The sequence below is a fragment of the Camelus dromedarius genome, chromosome 3 (assembly GCF_036321535.1).
Source record: "Camelus dromedarius isolate mCamDro1 chromosome 3, mCamDro1.pat, whole genome shotgun sequence".
NCBI lineage: Eukaryota > Metazoa > Chordata > Mammalia > Artiodactyla > Camelidae > Camelus > Camelus dromedarius.
This window is the reverse complement of record NC_087438.1, coordinates 34,442,750-34,467,811: the sequence shown is the minus strand read 5'-3', so window position 1 is coordinate 34,467,811 and position 25,062 is coordinate 34,442,750. Positions and strand designations below refer to the sequence as shown.

Genomic DNA, 25,062 nt, shown 5'->3' with positions numbered 1-25,062 from the left:
ACACTTAAATGCTCAATAAATATTTATTGAATAAGTGAAGAATGAAGGAAAGATGACAGCTAACATAATTTTACAGAAGTAATATACTAATGTCAAACTATTAAGGCTTATTTCACATTATTTTTATTAATAAACCAATAATTCTTATATTTTATCAGGACATTTTTCTCCTTTTTGTATTAAAATATTAACTATGTCAGTTATAGTTAATATCAGGTAACTATGATGAATAGAATTAGTATTTTAAAATAGTTAATAAAAATAATTAAAAAGCAAATAAAAAGTATACCTATATAGGTCAAATTTAAGCTCTGGATGTCTTGTGGGGGAGTACCTACCCCAAATCTTTACAGAGTATTGAAAATATAACTTCTCTGTTTTGCATAATAAATTGAATATAAAAGACAATGTGTTCATTGGGTATTCATCAAATGTACTGAAAGGAGATTGGGGTGGGGTAGCATAAAGAAAAAAGTTACTCTCTTAATAAAGTACAAAGGCAAAGACATTCTTCACCCAACTTCCATAGCAAAGCAACTCCTGCAACAAAAAACAAGAGCCTGGCAAACAACCATTTGTAAGCTTTCCTTGTTATCTGTAGGAAGCATCACATATTTGGAAATAATAATGGTGCAACCCACAAAAGTTCTAAACATTGTGCTTCTACATAAATCAACAAGATTATTTTAAGATGCTGTCATCTACTCTTTTGATATTTAACGTTTTATTAGTTGCAGGAGTAAAAGGACAGCAGCTTATACAAAACAAACAAGAGAGAAGATATTAAGACTGACTAATCAAAAAATTTACTTTGTGTTCTGATATAAAATTCATTATTAGCAGTAATCCAGGAATTACTATAATTTTATTCTCTGAAGATCTGTTCTCTAACAATGTCAACACTGTACATAGTTCTAAAATGACAGAATAGAATTCTTTACACTAGAAATGCCAATTCTTTACACTAGAAATTCCCCCTCTAAATTCTATGCCTAAAAAAAGATAGGATACAAGTTGTCAGTCTACAACTGATGGCCAGAATAAAACGTCTTTTTCTTTGTATAGTATTGACATCCACGAACACTACAAAAATTCCTTTTATCGTTATGTTTTGTATATTAAATTCTGCCTGTCAGATATGTTAAAAAAAAAAAAAGCCATGAAAATCAAGTTTCACTTGGTAACAAGCCCTTTGAGCTAATCTGGTAATAGTTAAAAATAATAAGGAGCATACACTTAAGATGAAAGAAATGAAACATGACTTGATAAAAGTACAAATAAAAAAGGGTCTGAGGTTCCACCTCTTCATGAAATCCCCATAAGGAAGAAGTATGAGAACCTAAATTTTAAGTTCCCTAACTAGACTGCTGAGATTAAAAGGAAAAGAGGTAATAATAATCCCCACCATATTGTGCACCATACATCTGGAGTACCATAAGAAATACTGGCAACAACATTTTAAAAGGAATTCATCAAATTGGAAGGTACTCAAGATGATGAATTAACTGAATCTCATCTGAAATGAATCAAAGCCCTGAGGATGTTTAAGCCAGAAAAGAGAAGACTTAATTAAGAGAATGATCCTCAAAAATTTTGGTCTCAGGACTCCTTTACACTCTTAACTACTACTGGGACCCCAATGAAAGTTTGTTTATATGAGATATACCTATAGATAATTATCATATAAGAAATTAAAATGGAAAAAATTTAAATACATATTTTAATAATAGACTGATTATATATTAACATAAATATAAAAATATTTTTAAAAACTAAAACATTAAGTGAGAAGAGTAGCACTTCTGAAAATCTCTAATGTCTAGCTTAATAGAAGACAGTTGAATTCTAACATCTGTTCTTAAAGTCAAGCTGTTAGCTAAGTTGTCTTGGTTGCAATATATGAAGGAAATTCATTCTCACACAGATATGTAATTGGAAAAGGGAGCAATACTTTAGTAGCCTTAATATTTCCATTCTCACATTAAATCCATTGTTTGCTCTTCCACTTTAATTGAAATTTTACCCATGCATGATTTTATAACATCATACGTCAGTCACATAGAAAATACTGGTTCACTGAAGTATGCAGATCTTCCAAATGTTAACAAATTTCATTACACAATATTTAAAAAGTCATATTCATTAATATCCCATTAGAACAGTCTTTAAGTACTGGGAAGTTGTCAAGCTCACTCTGATCAGTGGTAGAATCAAGTTTTACAAAAATTCTAATTTTCACCTGAAAGCTTGAAGTTCATGATGGGCAACACTTTCTAGAAGTGACTAGTTTATTTTTGAAAAATGTCTGCCATGTACCAAAGACCAAATAACCATAATCAGTCTGTCATCTGTTATTGCTTTTTCATCTAAACAGTGTTCCATGAAAAAAAGGACTAACTTCAGTTTGCAACAGCAACTCAACCATGCAAGTGCTTTTCAGTATGCAGGAGTTTTATGCATACTTCAGTTTGCTACATGGGACATAGAAAGATGTGTATGCAGAATTGAGATTTCTAAAAATCAATAATTTTCACTGCTTCATCAAGGATGTTAAGTGAAACTGGTTTTAAAAAAAAAAACCTCAAACACAATGATGTGAAGGATACAATGACAGGTAGCACAGTTAAAGCCACTGCCTTGATTTATGCTAAAGTTTTGGCACAGTTGCTTTTGTAACATTAGTGTCAATATTAACACAGTGAAAAGGGTAAATAAAGTCTCTGTATAATTATGAAAATAGTTTGACTTTGTGGACCTCCTACAAAGATCTCGCCCCCTCACCTCTCCTACCAAAACTCTTTGAGAACCACAGATTTAGGACCAAAGAGCTGTTTTCAAATATACAGAAGGCTACTGATAAACAGTAAGGTCCTACTGTATAGCACAGGGAACTATATTCAATAGCTTGTAATAACATATAATGAAAAGGAATATGAAAAAGATACATATAGGTATAACGGAATTACTATACTATACACCAGAAACTAACACAACATTGTAAATCAACTATACTTCAATTAAGAGGAAAAAAAAAAAGCAAAAAATAAAGCCAATCGGATGTAGTGGGGTGGGGAAGCAGGCTTTCATGTAGAAAATGGCCTACATATTGCTAGGGCAGATCCTGAACCAATGGATGTTATTTATAAAGAAGCGGATTAGCACCAAATTAAGAAACAACATTTTCCCTTTTAAAAAACTGAGCTATAATTTATAAACAGTAAAATGAATCCTTTATAGTGTACAGTTGTTTTCTAACAAATGAATACCAAAAAATTAGTTTTGACCTAAAAATATCAACACCAAAATCAAGATACAGAACAGTTACATCACCCCCTACCAAGATTTCCTAATGCCCTTTATAGTTAATTCCTTCTCCCATATCCAATCCCAAAAACCACTGATCAGTTTTTTGTCCCTGGAGTTTTGCCTATTGTAGAATGTCAAATATGCAGAATCACACAGTATGTATGTACCCTTTTAGTCTGGCTTCTTAGCATAATGCACATAATAGTCATCCACATTTGTTCCTAATCAGTGAGCTGAAATCTACTGTATTGATGTACTGAAGGGCAGTCAGGTTGTTTCCGGTTACTGGAATTATGAATAAATCTATTAAAGACATTTGCATGCAGTAAACATAAGATTCCATTTCACTTGGGTAAATATTTAGAAGTGAGACTACTGGATTATATATGGTAAACATATGTCTAACTTTGTAAGAAACTACCATACTGCTTTCCAAAATAGCTATACCATTTTGCATTCCTATGAGAGTTCTAGTAGCTCTGCATCCTTCCTAGCATTTGACATGGTCAGTTTTTTTAAGTAATTCAAATAAGTGTGTAATGATCTCATTGTAGTTTTAATATGCAATTTCATAATCACTAATGATGTTAAGCATCTTTTCATGTGTTTATTTCCCACCTGAGTATCTTCCAGGTTAAAGATGTGTAAGCAGAATTGAGATTTTTAAAACTCAATAATTTTTAAATATAATAATTAAAAAATCAATCATTTTTATTTGGCTTAATATCTTCTTATTTAGTTATAAGTAGTATCTATTTTCTGGACACAATTCCTTTATCAGATATGTGATTTGTAAATATGTTCTCCCAATCTATGGCTTGTCTTTTCCCTCTCTTAATGTCTTTCAAAGAAATTTTTATTTGTGAGGAAGTCCAAATTTGCAACTTTTTAAAAAATGGATTATGCTTTGGTATAATAGCTAAAAAAAATTTGTCCAATCCAAAATTACAAAGACTTTCTCCTACATTTTCTTCTAGTTTTATAATTTTTAGTTTTAATTTCAGAGTTTGTATCTAGGGCTCTGAGTTAATTTTTAAGTATAGTTCAAGGTATGAATGAAGGGTTTTTTTGCATTTGAATATACAATTATTCAGTTTTCATTTGTTTTAAAGACTTATTTTTTTTCCATAAGAAACAGCCTTCTAATAATCATGGCTGATCAGTAACATAAAGAACAGCCTCAAAAGAAATGAGAATCAGCTGGAAATTTTTAAAACAGACATTCAAGAACCAGTTGTTCAGTCCAATTAGAAAAGGGCAGAACATTAAATTTTCTTTCCAAATCTCACTCTATGAAGTCCCCAGAGGGAGCTTTCTTAGGGAGGACTTCTTCCCTCATGCTCTCAATCCTCACCCTACAGCAGTTCAGCTTTTATCTAGTTTATTAATACTTTTTGAATTCCCACATAAAATTTCTCTTAAAGAAAAGGTTAAACAATTTTTTAAATGAAAAATAACCTGATGCAGTAATATAACTTGGTAATATCTAAAGTCATCCTCTGGTTTTGAATTCCTAAGATCCATTTTCTGAAACTAGACTAACCATTGAATTCGACCCCTAAGTTTGGTCCATATGCTTAATCACTGGGCCTTAATAGGCATCATCTACATTAATTTTAAAAATATATTATATAAAGATATTCAATAGAAATCATGATAATGGCTAGTTTCTTTACCTTCCAATTAAGATTCTCATTTCTAACCAATTTTACAAATGTAACAGTAGTCTAGTGTTGAGTAATTAATAAAAATGGTATTATAAGTCAATACATGGTTTTATCTTACATAATAGTGACATTAAAATTTTTCCACATCTCATTTAAAAATACTCATCTATTTCACATTTTGAAATATTTTCATCACTTAATGTTGATACATATTTTTTAGAATCATTTTTGGTCAAAATGCAAAAATAATCAACTCCAATTGCCAATATTTCTGGAAGTGGCCTTCAGCCCCTGGACTTGTCATTATGCTACTTATTAAACTCTCTGTCCAACAATGTATAGGAACAAGAAGACATGAACATGGTATTATGTTACCTATTTGATTATTTAATAGTTTCATTTTGATGTAAAACTAAACAAATGGCTAAAACTTAGGTTTGAAAATTATCTAAAGGCTTCAGTTATCCATACTAAGTATCACTTCAATAACTTTGAATAATTAATTATACATAAGACTTCTCCTGAAATATTAGATTGGCATTTTGACTAACATACTTCAAAAAAGACAAAACAAAGCTAGGGAAAATATATGAAGGGCAACAAAATTCATTAAAAGTGTGCAACTGATTTTAGGAGATATTACTAAAAACACAAAATTCAAAGCAGTTTGTGTACCTCTCTGGTATGCTTCATAGCACCTTGTTTAGAGCAACAGATTGCTGTCTGACATATTCATTTTGCAAACTAGAAAGAAGAGAATTTAGAAGCACTACTGACAAACTTTCTAAAATTTGAAACTTTATTATAGAAAGTAAACCTCATATTACTGGAACAAGAAAGTAATCTCTTGGGGCTTAAAAGAGATGGTCATTGGAAAAAGTAAAATAATAATACTTTCATTAATTAAGGAACACATGGCATGTGTAAATCCTCCTCCTCTCACACACATACTTGTCTCATTTCTTCTACACTTGACTAAGCAAATGATGTTGGATTACATTTGAAGAATAAGTAGATGGTACCTGGATCAAGAGCTAGGGAATTGGTAAAAAGCAGCTAGGCATAATTAACAGACTCTGAATGCCCTGAAGCAGGAAAGAGCAGCAAGTTCCAGGCCTGGTGTGGCTGGAGCACACAGTATGAAAGACAGAGGTACAAGATAAGCTTAGAAAGGCAGGAGTTAAATCCTCAAAGGCCATGATAGGATTTTAATGTTTACTCTTAGGTCAGTAAGAAACAGCAAAGGATTTTACACAAGAAGATGACACAACCAGCATTTAATAAGACTATTCTGGTTATCCTGTGGAAAATGAATTAGAGGAAGATTAAAGTATCTGTGGAGATCAACTGAGAAACTACTGCAGCAAACTAGGTGAAAGATGATGGTAGCCTAGACTAGGAGGATGGCAAGGTCAGTAGACAGATCTAAGAGACAATTTAAAGATAAAACCAACCAGCCCTAAGAAGAGCCAGCCTTCCAAATTATCTGTTTACTTACCTGTTTATTTATCTGTTTTTATATTTAATGATGCAAATAGAAACTTAAGTGTGATCTATTATTTAAATTATGGTTATAGGCTCAAAATTAAGTGACAAAAGACTGTACAACAATCAGAAAGGGAGTAGTTAACACACCCATCTACATGATCATTGTTAACCAGATACAAAATGAAAAGCATATTTATATTATGACATGTTTTTACTAGAAGTCTTAGAAACTTTACAAAATTTGAGTAATATAAGCATAAATAACAAGTTGCATCTAAAGTAACATCACACATTGAAAAATTTTACATGACCACTACCAAAATTCTATCTGCTGCTGATTAATAGAACATCATTCATTTGTTGCTAGTTGTAATCTCTCACGTATAATGCAGAAATGGGATGTGTACATGTGTGTGTGTACACACATATATGCACACAGTAACAATTATCAGTTCCAGAAAAACCCAACACCCTTAATTTTAATTTTAGATAGTACTGGCGTCTTACAACTTAAACTTGAGTGCAACTGAGAAAATAAAGAACAATATATTCACTACAAAAATAAGAATGTTCTGATTTCTTACACATGCCACAAAAATGGAAGACTTCTGTACTTTCAACTTCTTAATATTTGTATTTGACTTAATATTTCTGTATAATGCTTAATATAAATTATCTTTGTATTTCAGTGATGAACACTTCTTCTTACAATTTATACACAATCTAAAAAAATCAAATTCCAATCACTTTCTGAGAACCCAGAACACTATACCGAAAAATCTGTTGTACAAAAATAACCCCAAAGGCTGACTCCTAGCAGTGTACAGTCGAAAATTCTTACCAATTTTTCATCAACTGTTATGAGTTGCATGTCTCGAGTTTGGTCCTGTGCCAGCCTCCACATGGAAGTGCTCACCAACCTGCAGTGCAAGACTTTAAGTTAAAAAATGATCCATGCAATGAGAAAAGAGAAGCAGACAAATCTTACATAAGCCAGCTACTTTAACAATATCTGTCTTACAAAATGAAAAGAATAGAAAGAAAGAGAAGAGGGCACAAAAATCCTTTTTCTCCCCCAATTAGTTCTGTCTGCTGAGTTTTTGGCAGACTCTCACTTGACAGTTCACAACAGGCTGTACTTTATGTCAGTCTATAGGCTCTCTGTCATAGAAAGGCTGCCAGTTACAAGAACTGTACTGCTCTCTATGAGTGTACAGTGGCTAGTTTGTCACTACAAGGAAGAAAAATACAAAGCTATCTCAACTCTTCTGGAATGCTGATTCCTAAATGATGGCATCAGAAAGAAAAAGAAAAATCTCATTTTCTTAAGGGACTAAAGCAAAAGTGGCAGAATTCAATTGTATAATGCTAACAAAAAGTTTCTCCTCTCTAATTTCAAAACAAAAGTAGTTTAAACAGGAATGAATAGTATGATCATTTTAACTAATGTTATTGGTTTAGTTCTGTATCCCATTCACAGAATTGAAGAAAGTCTGAATTACATTTTGTTAAGGGAGAAGAAAAGATTTTTTCCTAAAGCTTTTTGCTTCTGAATGAAAAAGAAAATAAGGGACAAAATAGTATGCAAAATAATATGGATACAGAAAGTTGTGGAAGGTTTGTGGAGGAACCCGGAGGCATCTCAGATAAATATTAAATTAACTAGGGTTATTTGGTGTGTTAAGTGTAATCAGTCGTAATTCTGGTGATTGCGACCAAGTTTCTTCATCGATTACATTGAAATCAGTTGTTAACTGTGCATTTTTAAGTCTTTTGTCATTTATAGACAGTTATTATTGTACTCTGGTGCTGTTGCAAAAATGTTTCATCTTCAAGAAGATTCATAAGAAAGCTATGGAAGCAGTTACAATGGTTCCACATCAAGATGACAGCTATCTGAGGATTCCAGCCCATACTTGCCATCTAATTCGAAACAAGAAGCTGTCCTGCCCCTGGAACCCCTAAATAAGACATCCAGAGGTTTTTACTCCCTGACAGGCAGGGTCTATGCCCCTACTCAGCCCTGAAGTAGCTACAGAAGACTGACTGTCGCCCCTCTGCACCCACATAAGATTATGGGAGTAAAATCTCTGATGGGGGAATGAAGTGGGATGAAAGGGAGCAGGGCATAGCCACGGAAGGAATGACACAGCAACTGAGGACAGGACAAACTGGTTAGAATCAAGATGGTGGACGATTCGCATTCCAGTAGACCTTGAGCCTCATGGCACACCCACAGGTTCCATGACAGTTCCTAGGCTAACCATAAAAGGTCAAGAAGTAGGGGAGGGGTGTTTCCTGGAAATCCTCTGCCCAAAGTAGTTGGAATAACCCTCCTACTCATTAGCATATAAGATTACCGAGCCCATAAAACCTAACAACTCCGCACCTCATGGTTGTTCTCTCTCTTGCCTTCTGAGATGGCCTGCACTGTCTATAGAGTGTGTATCTACTTTTACTTTAAACTAAACACCCCACACCTCTCAGCTTCTCCTCCTCTCACCTTTCTGAGATGGCCTACATTCTGCCTATGGAGTGTGTATCTTCTAAGCCGTTATCCCTTCTGATTGAGACAGACCCCACTCTCTGTGAAGTGTTTATCTCTCTAAATAAACTTGTTTTCACTTTATCAAAAAAAAAAAATTACTAAGCAATATATAAAACCTAGAACACATAAAGGAAAAATGACAGAATGACATTAAATGACATTAAAACTTCTAAACCAAATATATTATAAATGAAGAATAAGACAGATAATAAGAATTATTTACAACACAAAACAGGAAAGGATCAATACCCAAAAAAGGTATGAAAGCTCCTACTAATCAGTATGTAAGAATAATGAGTTTCAAAAGAGGGAATCAAACAACAAAAAACCAAACAACCCAACTACAGATGGAAAGAGGATTTGAATCGACATTGATCCAAAGATCTACAAATAACCAATAAGCACATGAGGAGATGCTCAACATCACTAGTTATTAGGGAAATGCAAATCAAAACCACAATGAGATACCACTTCATAACCACTAGGATGATTATGAAAAAGTAAGTGTTGGTGGAATATGGAGAAATTGGAGCACTTGTGCATTGCTGGTGGGAATGTAAAATCATGTGGTTGCTGTGGAAAACAGTATGGCAGTTCCTAAAAAAATTAAAAACAGAATTAACATATGACCAGCAATTCCGCTTATGGGTATATAGCCAAAATAATTGAAAAGCAGGGCCTCAAACATTCACAGCAGCAACAGAAAAAGTAAAAATTGTCAAAATACTAACAATCATATTTTATTAGACCATGTATCATAATGCTAGGAAGTTAAGTGTACATGTAGGAATGATTACTATGTAATGATTAGTAAATAAATGGTAATTTTATTTTGCTATTTAGTACCCATTTTTAAGAAACTTAAAAATGTTACTGGCCTCCTGAGCTTGCTTTCTGTCCACCCATTTGTTTTGTTAACTGGCCTGTTCACATTTCCAGGTTTCTTAAGTGCCAACCTTAATTCTGAGCCCAAAGGACAAACTATGAAGACTGTGACTGTTATTATCAATTATCATTATTAGAGTGTATAATCTATTTAGTTTTTCTGTATAAGGTTCCTGTAAGAAAATAAGATATCCTGGAAATAGATAAAAAGAGATCTGATTTCTAATTCTTGTTTTACTACTTTATTGTGTGTCTATGAGCAAATCACCTAATCTCTCCACATCTCAATTTCACTTTTGTAAATTTGTAAAATGAGGGCTTGTTGCTCTAGTTTTTTCTAGTGATGAATCTATGTGACTCTAATAGGTGGAGCTGATTATAGTTCAAATTTAATCATCCCCTATGAAAACACTATGTAGTAACTACTCAGCTCATAACATGTTTTTCGTTAAGTTTAAGGAATTAGAACTTTCAAAAGCGTATCAGCCACATTTGTTTATCCATTCATCTAATGATAACCATTTGGGCTGTTTCTGCTAAGAACATACATGTGCAGGTTTTAGTGGGGAGATAAGTTTGTAACTCTCTGGGTAAATACCTAGGAACACAATTGATGGACTGTATGTTAAGACTATGCCTAACTTTGTAAGAAACCATCAAACTGTCTTCCAAAGTGGCTGTACCATTTTGCATTCCTACCGGCAATAAATCAGTCTTCCGGTTCTCTTCATTCTCAGCAATGTTCGGTGTGGTCAGTTTCTTAGATTTTTACCTATTTTGATAGGTGTGTAGTGGCATCTCATTGTTGTTTTAATTTTCAGTTCCCTAATAACATATGATGTTGAGGCACCTTTTTATCTGCTTATTTACCCCTACATATCTTCTCTGGTGAGGTGTCTCTTGCCTATTTTTTAAACTGAATTTTGTTTTCTTACTGTTGGAATTTTAAGACTTCTTTGTATATTACAGATAAAAGTCCTTTATCATATATGTGTTCTGCAAATCTTTTCTCCCACTCTGTGCTTGTCTTCTCATTTTCTTAAAGTGTCTTTCACAGAGCAGAAGCTTTTAACTTTAATGAAGTACTTTTCCTATTATGGATGATGTTTTTTATGTTGTATCTAAAAACTCAGCACCAAACCAAGGTACCTAAATTTTCTCTTATGTTCTAGAAGTTTGATAGTTTTGCTCCTTACATTTAAATCTTTGATCTACGTTGAGTAGTTAATTTTTGTAAAAAGTGTAAGGTCAGTGTGTAGATTCTTTTTTTTTTTTTTTGGAATGTGCTTATGTTCCTGTTCCACTTATTAAAAAGATTATCTTTTTTCTATTTGACTGTCTTTGCTCCTTCCTCAAATATCAGTCACCTATATTTCAGGAGTCTTATTTCTGAGCTATCAATCCTATCCACTGATCTATTTGTCTATTCTTTTGCCAGTTCCATACTGTCTTGATTAATGTAGCTGTGTACCAAATCTTGAAGTCAGTGTCAGTCCTCTGACTTTGTTACTCTTCTTAACTATTATATTGAATATTTTAGGCCTTTTGCCTTTTGATATAGAATCAGTTTCTGGATATCCACAAAGTAGCTTGCTGAGGTTTTGAGTGGTACTATGCTATCTATGTATATTTATTAGGATCATCTTTGATTTCTTTCACCAGAGTTTTGTAGTTTTCCTCACATACATCTTGCAAGTATTGTTTCTGATACTTCAAAACATACTCTTCAAAAAGCCTTAATGGTTAAAACATAAAAATAAACTATTTGCACTGGAAAATAGTATCTGAATAAAAAGCATATTACTGACTCCAAGTACTAACACTATTCTCCCTTTGAAGCAAATTAACTTTATCAACTAAGAATGTCATTGCAGCAGTTTGAAAACATGGCTCCAAATTTCTTTGACACTCCTCCCTCCCATCAAAGCTGGAGGTCTATGTTCCTTATTGCTAGAATCTAAGCCTTATTACTCCTTGATCAATATAATACAGAAATGAGGCTATGTGTGTTTCAAAGCTCAGGCCTTAAAAACTGGCAGTTTCCATTTTGTGTCTCTTAGAACACTGTTTCTTGGAATATTCACTCTTGGAACCCAGCCATATTGTGAGGAAGTCCAACCTGCCCCATAAAGACCCATGCAACAAGGAATCAATAGCAAATACCACTTTGCTAGCCATGTGAGTGATATATTAGACATGGATCCTCTAGCCCAAGTTGAGCCATCCCAGCAGACATCACATGAAGTACAGATAAGCTTCCCTGCCAAACCCTGACCACATTGCAGATTTATGAGTAAAACAAATAACTGCTGTTGTTTTAAGCAATTGAGTATTGGGGTAGTTTGTGTTCAACTATAGATAACAAAAACATCCCTAAAAATAACTGAATATGGTTTTACAAACATTAAAATTGAACCAATAACTTCCAGGGACCAGAAATAATCTACTGGACTTCTAGACAAAGTAAAATCCCTAATCTTATAGACATCATTAAAAAATCAATTAATCCTCAGCCTTTTGATTAAACCCAATTATGTTTGTTGTCAATTTACTACAAAATTGAATTAATCCAAATTCACATTAAATCAAAAAATGTTTCGTTCCAAACTAAAATATTTAAGGAAATATTACTATGAGTTCTAACTGAAATAATAACATAATAATATATCCATATACTTTATGCCACAATAATTATCTCACACTTAAAGTATGTTGATATTTGGGTCAATCACCTTCAAGCTGATGATCTTGAAGCTTTTCAAGATCTTGAATTTTCTCAATAGAGAAAATTTAAACTCTCTTCATCATACTGTACTCGTTGGACAGAAACAAGAAAGAACTAATTGTTAATGGGAAAAACAGAGGTCAAGAGACCATTTTAGTATGCTGGGAAGATATATGGGGTAAAAGAGAAGACAAAGGTCCTACAAATGCTTTGGTTAAATTCAGTGGAAATAACAGTGGAGATAGCTTACAATCTATTCATAAAACAAGTTATTTAATTTTAATTCAGATTTAGTACAATAATTTCTAATCTTTACCTACAGTACTTAAAACTATCTTAAAATGTTCACCCAATCAAGTCAGTAAAAATCATAATATTCTGCTCACAGGTATTTTTCCCATTCTTCTGAGCCAGGTAGAATTTGTTGCAGGAACTAAGAGCAGTTGTGCCTCTGGACACAACTCAAGCCAAAACCTTAAACTAATCCTTTGAGAGTCATCCAACAGACTAAGGAAAGATTTGTGCAAGAGGGACAAGGGTAATTATGCTCACATACCAGACTTTGGAATGGAATTGAAGAGTAATAAGAAAGGGAATGTGGGCAAGGTTTCAAAGGGTGGTAACAAAAAAAATTGGAGGGTATGATGGAAACTATAAAGGAGAAAGAAATACACCCAAGTTTATACCAACAGGAAATCAAAATAAACATACATAAGGCTAAAATAAAGAGAATAAGAAATATATACGTCATGATGATGATAGTAATTATATTACAAAACACATCAAAGATATGAAAAGTTCATATTTAGGGAAGTCAAATCATTAAGCTATACTGGACACTAAAGAATAACTCTATTGGTTTAGAATGCCTTAAAGGAAGGAATTGAGTTGCTATACTTTGGCATGTTTTGTAAATAACTGGAAGCAAATTACCATAAAGATGCCAATTATTAATCTACAAATTAAATATAATAATAATGAAAATTCTAACAGAATTTTTATAAAATTAGGTAATTCTTATCAGGAAGAAAAGAATTCACAAGAAATAACCAAGAAAATTTTGAAAAACAATTACAGGGATACCTTGGAGATATTGCAGGTTCAGTTCCAGACTATTACAATTAAGCAAATATAGCAATAAAGCAAGTTACAATTTTTTGGTTTCCTGGGGCATATAATAGTTCTATTTACACAATTCTGTAGCTTATTAAGTGTGCAATAGCATTATATCTAAAAAATAAAAAAGTATATACCTTAATTTTAATATACTTTATTGCTAAAAAATGTTAACCATCATTTGAGCCTTCAGCAAGTCATATTCTTTTTGCAGTAGTAGCATTAGGGATCACAGTAATAAATGTAATGATAATGAAGGAGTTTGAAATATTGGAAAAATCACCAAAATGCGACAGAGACACACAGTGAGCAAATGCTGTTGGAAAAATGGTGCTTACAGACATGCTCAACACAAGGTTGCCACAAAGCTTCAATTTATAAAAAGTGCAGTATCTGCAAAGTGAAATAAAGTGAAGCACAATAAAATGAGGCATGCTTGCATAAGGCAGGATTTGTCTTGTCAATTAATATGGTACAATAATTAAAATATCATGGTGTAAGCATGAGCACAAGCATATAGATCAAATAAATAGCTCAGATCAGAGTACAAAAACAAATTATGTAGATCTGTAAACATATTATATAATAAAAGTGCAATTTTAAATCAGTGGTGCAAAGCTAGAATATTCGATAAATGATACTGAGATAACTGGCTATCCTTTCATGGAAGAAAAATGTTTAAATCCTCTTATAAAATAGTTATATCATATACCAAGATATTCCAGATGCATTAATAACACACACACACATACTGTGTTGTATGTGTAAGTTACTGGGATAAAACATAAAAGAGTTTTTTTAATCAAGATACAATACCCACAAACTGAAAGAAAAATAACTTCTGAACAACAGAAGGCACTACAAACTAAATTAAAATAAAGGACATATCAGAGATAATAAGCATAACACACACAGTAGATAGAAGACTAATTATCTAGTATATATAAAGGATTCTTAGAAACCAAGACAAAAACCACCCAAAAAAAGGGAAGAGTAAAGCATAGGATATGAACATAGTAGACATTAATATCAACTATGTTGATAATTACTTTAAATAAGAATGGTCTAAATACAGTAATTGGAAGAGAAAATTTGTCAAAGTGAATGAAAAAAACCAGGACCCAACTATATGCTTCCTGAAAGAAAATCCATTTTAAATATAAAGACACAGACAGATTAAAAGTAAAGAGATGCAGAAAGATATACCAGGCTAACAGCAATCAAATCTTACTGCAGTAGCTATATTAATCTTAAAGCAAATTTCAGAACAAGGAAAATTATCAAGAATAAAGAGTATTATTTCATCATAAAGGGGTCAATTCTCCAGGAAGACATTAAGAATCCTGAAGGTGTATATGCCAAACAAGAGCATGTCAAAATATGTGAGGCAAAAACTGAAAGACCTGCAAGAAGAAACAAAGAAATCCATTAGTATAGTTGTAGACTTCAATACTCTCTTAGTAATTGACAAAGCCACTAGGCAGAATATTAGTAAGGATACAGCTGAATTGAACAGCCCCATCAATCAACTGGATTTAACTGACATCTACGGAATACTTCATCCAACAATAGCAGAATATACATTCTTAGGTTCACGTGGAACATTTACCAAGATAGACCACATTCCGGGCCATAAAACATACCTTGAAAAATGTTTTAAAAAATCATACTATGTATGCTCTCAGTCAACAATGAAATTAAGCTAGAAATCAGTAACAAAAAATTGGGAAACCCATAATTACAGTTGACTCTTGAACAATATGGGTTTGAACTATGCAGGTCTACATATACGTGGATTTTTTTCAATGAATACATGTATGTACTATTAATGTATTTTCTCTCCCTTATGATTTCCTTAATAACATTTTCTTTTCTCTAGCTTACTTTATTGTAAGAATACAGTCTACAATATATGCAACATACAAAATATCTGTTAATTGAATGTTTATATTATTGACAAGGCTTCTGGTTAACAGTAGACTATTTGTAATTAAGTTTGAAGAGAGTCAAAGTTATATGTGAGTTTTCAAACCCGTGTGGTGTCAGCCCCCTAACCCCCATGTAGTTCAAGGGTCAACTGTATTTGGATTTGGTAATTAAACAACATACTTCTAAACAATTTATGGGTCAAAGAGGAATTCTCAAGAGAAATTCTGAAATATTTTGAACTAAAGGAAAATACATTTCATGAATGGGTAAAAACTCTCATCAAACTAAGAATAGAGAGTAACTTCCACAATTGGATAAAAATATATATACATAAAATCTACAACTAACATAATAATGAGTAACTAGACAATTCTCCAAAGACTGGGAAAAAAGCAACGGTATCTCCTCTTGCTATCCCTGTTCAACATTGTACTGAAGTTCCAGCTAATTCAACAGGACAAGAAAATGAAATGAAAAGTATGCATATTGGGAAGGAAGATATAAAAATTGCAGATGACATCATTGGCTATATAGAAAAATCCCAAAGAATGGAAAAATACCTCCTGGAACCAATATGTAATTAAAAAACAACAATTTGCAGGATATAATATTAATATACAAAAGTCAATTGCTTTCTACATAACCAGCAGAAAAAAAACCTTAGAATTTGATATTAAAAACACTATCATTTACATTAGCACCAAAAAATAAAGAAGACTTAGGGATAAATCCAACAAAACATCTACAAGAAGAATATGAAGAGAAAAGCCTAGGTGATCTTTGTTTGGTGCTGAGTTTTCAGATACACCAAAAGCACAATCTGTGAAAGAAAAAAATAGCTAAGTTGTACTTCATTAAAATTAAAAGCTTCTGCTCTATGAAAGACATTTTAAGAGAATGAAAAGACAAGAACAGAATGGGAGAAAAGATTTGCAAAATACATATCTGATAAAGAACTTTTATCTACAATATACAAGGAACTCTTAAAATTCCAGCAATAGGAAAACCATCCAACTAAACAGTGGACAGAAGATCTGTACAGACAACTCACCAAAGAAGGTATACAGATGGCAAATAAGCAAACAAAAAGGTGCCTCAACATCTTATGTCATTAGGGAATTGAAAATTAAGACAACGATGAGATGCTACTACATACCTATTAGAATGGCTAATACCCAAAAAACTGACAACACCAAATACTGACAAGCATGTGGAGCAAGAAGCAGTCTCATTCATGCAGGTTGGAATGCAAAATGGTACAGCCACTTTAGAAGACAGTATGGCAGATTTGTACAAAGCTAAACAAAGTCTCAACATACAATCCAGCAACTATGCTGCTAGGATTTACCCAACTGAACTAAAATCATATGTCCATACAAACATCTGCTTAAGAATGTTTATCACAGCTTTATTCATAATTGCCAAAAAATGGAAGCAACCAAGATGTCCTTCAATAGGAAAACTGATAAACTGTGGTAGAGCCATACAATGGAATGTAATTTAGTGGAAAAAAGAAATGGGCTGGAGAAAATATTTGCAAATCACTTATTGAAAAGGTATTAATACATACAATATATAGAGAACTACTTAAATAATAACAAAACAAAACCCAACTCAATTAAAGAATGAACAAAGGACTTGAATAGACATGTCTCCAAAGGAGATATACAAATGGCTGACAAGCACATGAAAAGATCTTCAACATCACTAATTATTAGAGAAATGCAAAACAAAACCAACAGATACGATATCATACTCATTAGGATGGCAAAGGGAGGAAGGGAAGAAGGAAAGATGGGAAGAAGGAGAAAGTGTTGGCGAGGATGTGGAGAAATTGAAACCACTAGTTAGAATGTAAAATGGTATAGGTTTATGCAAAACAGCGTGACAATTCCTCAAAAAAATTAAAAGCAGAATTACCATACAATCCAGCAATTCTACTTCTGGCTATGCATCCAAAATAACTGAAAGCAGGGACTCACCTAGGTATTTTTTCACCAATGTTTATAGCAGCATTATTCATAGTAGCCAAAAGGCAGAAGAAAATCAAGTGTCCACTGGAGGATGAACGGATTAAGAGTAATGTGGTATATATGAACAAAGAAACTTAACTCAGCCTTAAAAAGCAAAAAGAAAGAAAATTCTGACACATGCTCACATGCTCCAACAGGGATGAACCCAGAAGAAATGCTAAATGAAAATAAACCAGTCAGAGAAGACCAAACAGTGCATGATTCCCATCATATGAAGTACCCAGAGTAGTCAAATTCACAGACAGAAAATAGAATGGTGGCTGCCAAGGGCTAGAGAGTAAGAATAATGAAGAGTTATTGTTTAACAAGTACAGTTTCTGTTTTGGAAGATGAAAAAAGTTCTGGCGCTATATGGTAGTGATGGTCTCACAACAACATGAATGTACTTAATGTCACTGAACCACACTTTCAGAGTTCAAATGGTAAATTTTGTATTATATGTATTCTATAATTTTTAAAAAATATGCCTTGTGAAGAAACTGCTGAACCCTACTTTACACCACCAATAAAGAGACACATAAGCACAAAAATTTGTCAAAAGTTGAAGATATATAGCTTTGCCTAGGGAAAGTCTCTTCATGTATGTATGCACAATACTCTCTTTATATTAATCACTCATGTCTTCACAAATTTTTAGAAGGCAAAATTGAAGTCACTGAACTTCAATAAGATTATTCATTTGTACTGTCTCACGCAGTTTTTCCAAACTTACACACTTTAAAAAACTTAGAGTGCTTGTCTATGGAATACAAAATAAGTAATACTCTGTTCCATACTTAATACCAAATACCACCTTTGTGATTTTTCATACCATTGCACTGACACCATTATTTTCAACATGTTTTGCATAAAAATAGTTGATAATTTTGAATCATTTCACTAATAGGTTTATGATACAAATACATAACAGCAAATATTTTAAACTATATTTATGAAAATTTAATGGACAAAATACAAGGAAAAGCAAGTCCAGATGAACTAGTTAACTCCTCTAGTAAGGTAAGTACTGAACACTTTCAGTTATTTACCTGGTTCACCTTATAGCATCAAGATCCTTAATTCAATCACAATAGTATTACTTCAGAACTACTTAGCATCCTTTGGGAAAAAAAAATTTTACTAATCAGCCATGCATAATTCTCTACATTTCTCATGAGACTTGTATGTCACTCATTACAGCAGTGCATCAATATTCCAGTTCTCCTTCCAGGCATATGGTGAGAGTATGCTTCACCACCATCTGTGAAGTTGGTGTGGGCATGTGACTTACTTTAGCCAATGGAACAGGAATGGAACTGACGTTAGGCTGGGTCCCCAAGGGAGGACAAATGGAGTAGAGCTCTCAGCTGTCCCACAAGGGACAAGCAGCGTGAACAAGAAATGAATCCTTGCTATTTTAAGCCACAGAAATTTTTTGGTTTAGTATCCTTATCCTAATACAGCTTGATAAGAAATTCTCTATTCATTTACTTTTCTAAGGAATGCCATGTAAGAACTTAAGTTATACAATGTCTGTTTTACATTGCCTGTTTGAGGTTAGAAATGTTATAGATGGAGAGTTCATTATTTTCAAGTGGATCTAGATGCCACTTTAAAAAAAACAACTACATTTTTGGTCTTTAAGGGCAACATAATTTATCTTCTTATGCCTCCAAAGCTTGGGAGGGGTCAAAAAGCCATTATATGATTGGCTTCACACCAGACTTTAATGCTACTATTTCATCATGGACAGCTCACTTAATTTTTTTTTAAAAAAGGCTATGTATTGTATCTTCATTTATCTTCACTTTGAAGTATTCTAACTTGTTGCTTATTTGCATCAATTTAAGAATGTTTTACTTTAAAACTTCTAACTGTCATAAATCCACTGGGACTATATTTGAATCATAAATATATTTAAAATAAGTTTGATCACAGAAAATATGCTTGAATTATAAGACATGACAGTTGAACAGACTAGCATTCACCATCTAGCAATGTTACATGAAAGAGAAAGCCAGTTGGTAGGTGTTGCTTACTCTTCAAAGATGAGCCTGTCCATCAGGAAATCTGGCCCTCTTGGACATACTATTGCTCAAAGGCAGATGATTATATGATTAAGAATAATTACAAATACACAGAAGAAAAAAATCACTAACATTCATATTTATACTGATTCAATGTTTTAACTTCATGTAACAATGAGAATGAACAAAGAAACAATGAAAAAGAAATGTATTCACTGCAGTTAGTTAAACCCATGTTAAAATTTCAGATCTGCCACTTGAGGAATATGATCTTGAACAAATTACTTCACAACTTTGCACTTTAATTTCCTCATCTGAAAAAATAAGGATAATAATACCTTACAGAATGACTGTCAGAATTAAGTAAGATGTTAAATAACTGACATGCAGTATCTGGTGTACAGAGAACTAAATGTTCTTTTCTTTCCCCAGTAACAGATGAGACCAGTTCATCTAGTGGCAAGCGAGGAAATGGAACCCTACAAAGGATTAACGAACACATCTTTTTCAGATTTTCTCTAAGAAATGTAAACAGCTAACCTCTTTTTCTGTCAAATTAATCAAAAAATACTACCAAATCCATTGCTCTACTTCTGTCCTTCTTCCCTCTCACCTGGACTAATACAACAATCATTTAATTGGCCTCCCTGCCTCTAGCTTTATTTTCCTTAAAGGCATCTTCCACATCAGTCAATTACATCCTATCATGTCACTCTTTTGCTTAAAATCCTTCACTGACTGGCAACACTTTATTTTTAGAAATGGAAGTATTTAGGGATGGAGTACCATGAATTTATACTCTACTTTCAAGCAGCTTAAATAATAAAGATCGTATCTGTATGTGCATTTTTCTCATATACATATATATGCATATGCAATCATATATGTATTCTGCTTATCAATATACATTTAATACATAAATGCAAAATTAGCAAAAAATCCAAAACATGTACAATGTTAAATTTAAGTGGTGGGTTTATGAATTCTTTATAAGCTCTCTTGCACGTATGAAGATTTTAATAAAAAGTTGTAAAATTGAAAACAAAATGAAAAATATTACAATCAGTATGCTTCATTTGTGGAAAAATGGAAAAGAATAAGAATGTATTTGCTTGAATATGCATAGACAAACTTCCAAGCATAAGAATCTAATTAACAATGATTTCTTGTAGGGGTAGGGAGAACATGGTAAATGAGCAGATGGGAGACAGAGATGAGAGGAAAACTCTTAACATACAATTTACTTTATATACATAGAACTCTATGACAGCATTATCAATTCAAAATATTACATTGAAAAGTAATGATCATTTTTTATTTAATGCATATGATTACTGTGAGGATTAATTGAGACAACAGATATAAAGCCTTAGTGCTTGGCACTTGGTCAAGGATCAATAAATGTTAGCTAGTCTAGCTGCTGAAGTAAGAAACAAAACTTCAGTATTGATAAAACCATCTAATGTGTACAAGTTAATTTTAATTTACACCAAAGGGATATACACTCTCCAGAAGTAGGCAGTTACATGAATTTCAAAATCCATTATCAAAATTTTTAACAAAGGAATTTTTTGATTGGCATAAATCAAGATTGCAATTTTTTTTTCCTTGGTGAAATGAGTGGTACTTGAAACACATGACTGTCTAGAAAACTGCATGGGCACCACTGAACAAGGTTTAACAATTTAGCAAGCTCAGCAGCCTATACTTTTAGAACAACATTCAAGGTCTAGACCTCCATTTGGACCTAGGATCTCCCACTTTGTGGAAGACACTGTTGCCTGACTTGGCCAGTTCTGCCATCAGACTACTGCTATTGGTTATCAGTAGTGAACCAAGATTCTCATCATGAGGCCTGTAAATCACCTGTTCATGGAGGACCTACTACCTAAGCTGACTGCACAGCAGACCATTCCCATCATAAGAATTTGTTATTGTCTACCTTTAGTCAACCAAGGTATAACATCATAGAGATACTGAGATTAAATGAAATATAAATAATAAATAGCACTGCTTCTGATATATTTCGAGAAAAGTTATTCACAATCAATACTGTTATTTTTGAACTGAAGTTTTAAAATTAATAATTAAATTCCATTTAGAAGTTTTAAGCTTTTATTAGCTTAACCCTGAAATTGAACCTAATTCTAAGAGTTATTAATAAAGGAAAAACTGAAAATATCTTATACTAGTTAGCAAAGCAGTACTAGTTTGATATATAGTATATTTTAAAAATAATGTCTGTAAATTTGACAGATCTATTAATTTGTTTAAAGAAATCCAAACAGAATTTTTAAAGTAGCATAAAATAAAATCTAGACTTTATCACCTCATGAACATAACACAAGATATATATGCACAAGAGCACAAAAGGCTACATAAAAATAGACACACACACACACACTAAACTACTCTACAGTTGTTAGTTTAATGAAAATAGCCTGTTATTATGTTAATATTTTCACAGATATTCATACCATTTGAGAAAAATTCAATATTTACTATAAAATTTGCACAAGAAACCTGGTATAAATCTTGGTATGGCCAAGATGGTGGAGTAGTATGACCCTGAAGTCACCTCCACCCATGGGCACACCAACCACCTATGACAACAACCCGAAAGATAGTCCACAGCTAAAGATGGGTAATAGGGCCTGACCTACACTCGTGGATGGGTGACCCACAAACGAAAGGACAATCACAGTTGCAGAGGTTCTCCCCAAGCAGCAAGGGGTCCAATCCCCACATTGGACAACCCAGCCCAGAGGTCCTGCACCAGGAAAAGAAGCCCCCAGAACAGCTTGCTGGGAAAGGCCAGTGAGGCTTGTGTACAGGAGAGCCAGAGGGCTTTAGGAAACAGAATTCACTCTTAAGTGGTGCACACAAAATCTCACACATTCTGAGTTCCAGTGCAGAGGCATTAATTTGAAAGAAGCCTGGGTCAGACCCACTTACTGATCTTGGAGAGCCTCCCAGAGAGGCAAGAGGTAACTGGGACTCCCTCTCCCCAACCCCAGGGACACATATGCTGGTAGCAGCCATTTTGGAGGCTCATTCTACTATGAGGACACTGTTGTTGTCAAGTAACATTTGGAGTCTTCCCTCTAGCCTATTAGTCCTAAGGGCTTACTGGCCCACAAGTGGGGCAGCAACAGCTTGAAGTCTCTCTGGGTCCCAGAGCTAGCCACTCTAGGCCTCAGCCCTGTCCACCAGCAGGCCAACACCAGTCCTGGAAACCCCATCATACAGCTAGCTGCACAGAGATCCAGCACAGCCCAGCCCACCAGCAAGCCAGCAGCTACCATACAAGGCAGGGCCTGGCAGCCAACCAGGCTGGGGGCTAGCCCTGCCAACCAGTGCACCCACAGTAGTTGGTCCCACCACAACAGCAGTCCACAGTGGGAGCAGCCCTAGAGCTTAAAGGTCTGCTGACCACAGTGGAGTATGCTGCTGGGCCCTATGGAATGTATCCTATAAGGCTAGTTACTCTAAGATCAGGAAATGTAACCAACTTATCTAATACAAAGAAATAAACAGAGATTTAGGCAAAATGAAGAGATGGAGGAATATGTTCCAAACAAAGGGAAAAGAACAAAACCCCAGAAGAACTAAGTGAAGTAGAAATAAGCAATCTACCCAAATAAGAATTCAAGGTAATGATCATAAAGATGCTCAACAAACTTGGTAGAAGAATGAACAAACACAGTGAGAAGTTTAACAGAGAGTTAGAAAATATAAAGAATCAAACAGAGCAGAAGAATACTATAACTAAAATTTAAAATACACTAAGAGGAATCAACTGATGATACAGAGGAATGGAACATTGAACTCAAAGAGTAGTAGAATTAACCCAAGCTGATTAGAAAAAATTTTTTTAAATGAAGACAGTTTGAGACCTCAGGAACAACATCAAGTATACTAATATTCACATTACAGGAGTCCCAGAGTGAGAAGAGAGAGAAAGAAAGGGGCAGAGAATTTATTTGAACAAATAAAAGCTAAAAACTTTCCCTACCTGGGAAAGAAAAAAGACATGCAGGTCCAAGAAGCACAAAAAGTCCCAAACAACATAAACCCAAAAAGATCCATACCAAGACATACTATAATTAAATGGGAAAACCCGAAAACAAAGAAAGAATATTAAAAGCAGCAAGAGAAAAGCAACTGGTTACATACAACAGAATTCTGACAAGACTATGAGCTGACTTTTCAGCAGAAACTCTATACGCTAGAGGGGAGTGGCAGGATATATTCAAAGTGATGAAAGGGAAAAACCTACAACCAAGAATACTCTACCTGGCAAGGCTATCATTCAGATGTGAAAGAGAGACAGAGTTTTACAGATAAGGAAAAGCTAAAAGATTCAGTACCACCAAACTGGCTTCACAAGAAATGTTAGAGGACAGAAAAAAGGATGAAAAAAAGGTATTCCATGCAAATGAAAACAAAAAGAAAGCTGGGGTAGCAATACTTGTATCAGACAAAATAGACTTTAAAACAAAGATTGTAACAAGAGACAAAAGACACTGTATATTGAGCAAGGAACCAACCAAACAAGAAGATAAAACAACTGTAAATATACAGGCACCTAACACAGCCACACTTGAATACATAAAGCAAATATTAAGAAACATAAAGAAACTGACAGTAACACAATAATATTATAGCACTTTAATACCCTACTTACATCAGTGGACAAGATCATCCCAACAGAAAATCAATAAACACTGGCCTTAAATAACTCATGAGACCAGATGGACATAAGAGATATAGAGTACTCCATCCAAAAGCAGCAGAATACATATTCTTTTCAACTGCACATGGAACATTCACCAGGATAGATCATATACTGAGTCTCAATAAATTTAAGACAAATCATATCAAGCACCTTTGCTAACCACAATGCTATGAGATTAGAAATCAACTGTAAGGAAAAAAAGTGCAAAAAACAGAAACACATGGTTGCTAAATAATATGCTACTAATCAACCAAAATGTCATAGAAGAAATCAAAGAGGAAATCAAAAAAGACAAATGAAAAAGGAAAACAATGATCCAAAATCTATGGGACACAGCAAAAAGCAGTTCTAAGAGTAAAGTTTCTAGCAATACAAGCCTAACTCAGGAAACAAGAAAAATCTCAAATAAACAATCTAACTTTATAACTGAAGGAACTAGAAAAAAAAAAAAAACAAATAAAAACTAGTTAGTAGAAGGAAAGAATACAGATCAGGGCAGAAATAAATAAAATAAGAGACAAAAAGAAAAAACAAAAAACAAAAAAAAAAGAGAAAAGCTCAATGAAATTAAGAACTGGTTTTTTGAAAAAATAAGCAAAACAGATAAATCTTTAGTCAGAC

General features: G+C 33.4%; 1 protein-coding gene across 2 annotated transcripts in view; it reads right to left on the bottom strand.

Moving 5' to 3' along the window:
- The window catches only part of NDUFS4 (NADH:ubiquinone oxidoreductase subunit S4), a 98,285-nt gene that overhangs the window by 50,437 nt on the left and 22,786 nt on the right, over window positions 1-25,062 (bottom strand). For both annotated transcript variants that reach the window (XM_031444958.2, XM_010977778.3), the window contains exon 2: window positions 7,303-7,381. In XM_031444958.2, the coding sequence (XP_031300818.1) occupies window positions 7,303-7,381 (79 nt within the window). The remainder of the gene's footprint in view (window positions 1-7,302; window positions 7,382-25,062) is intronic.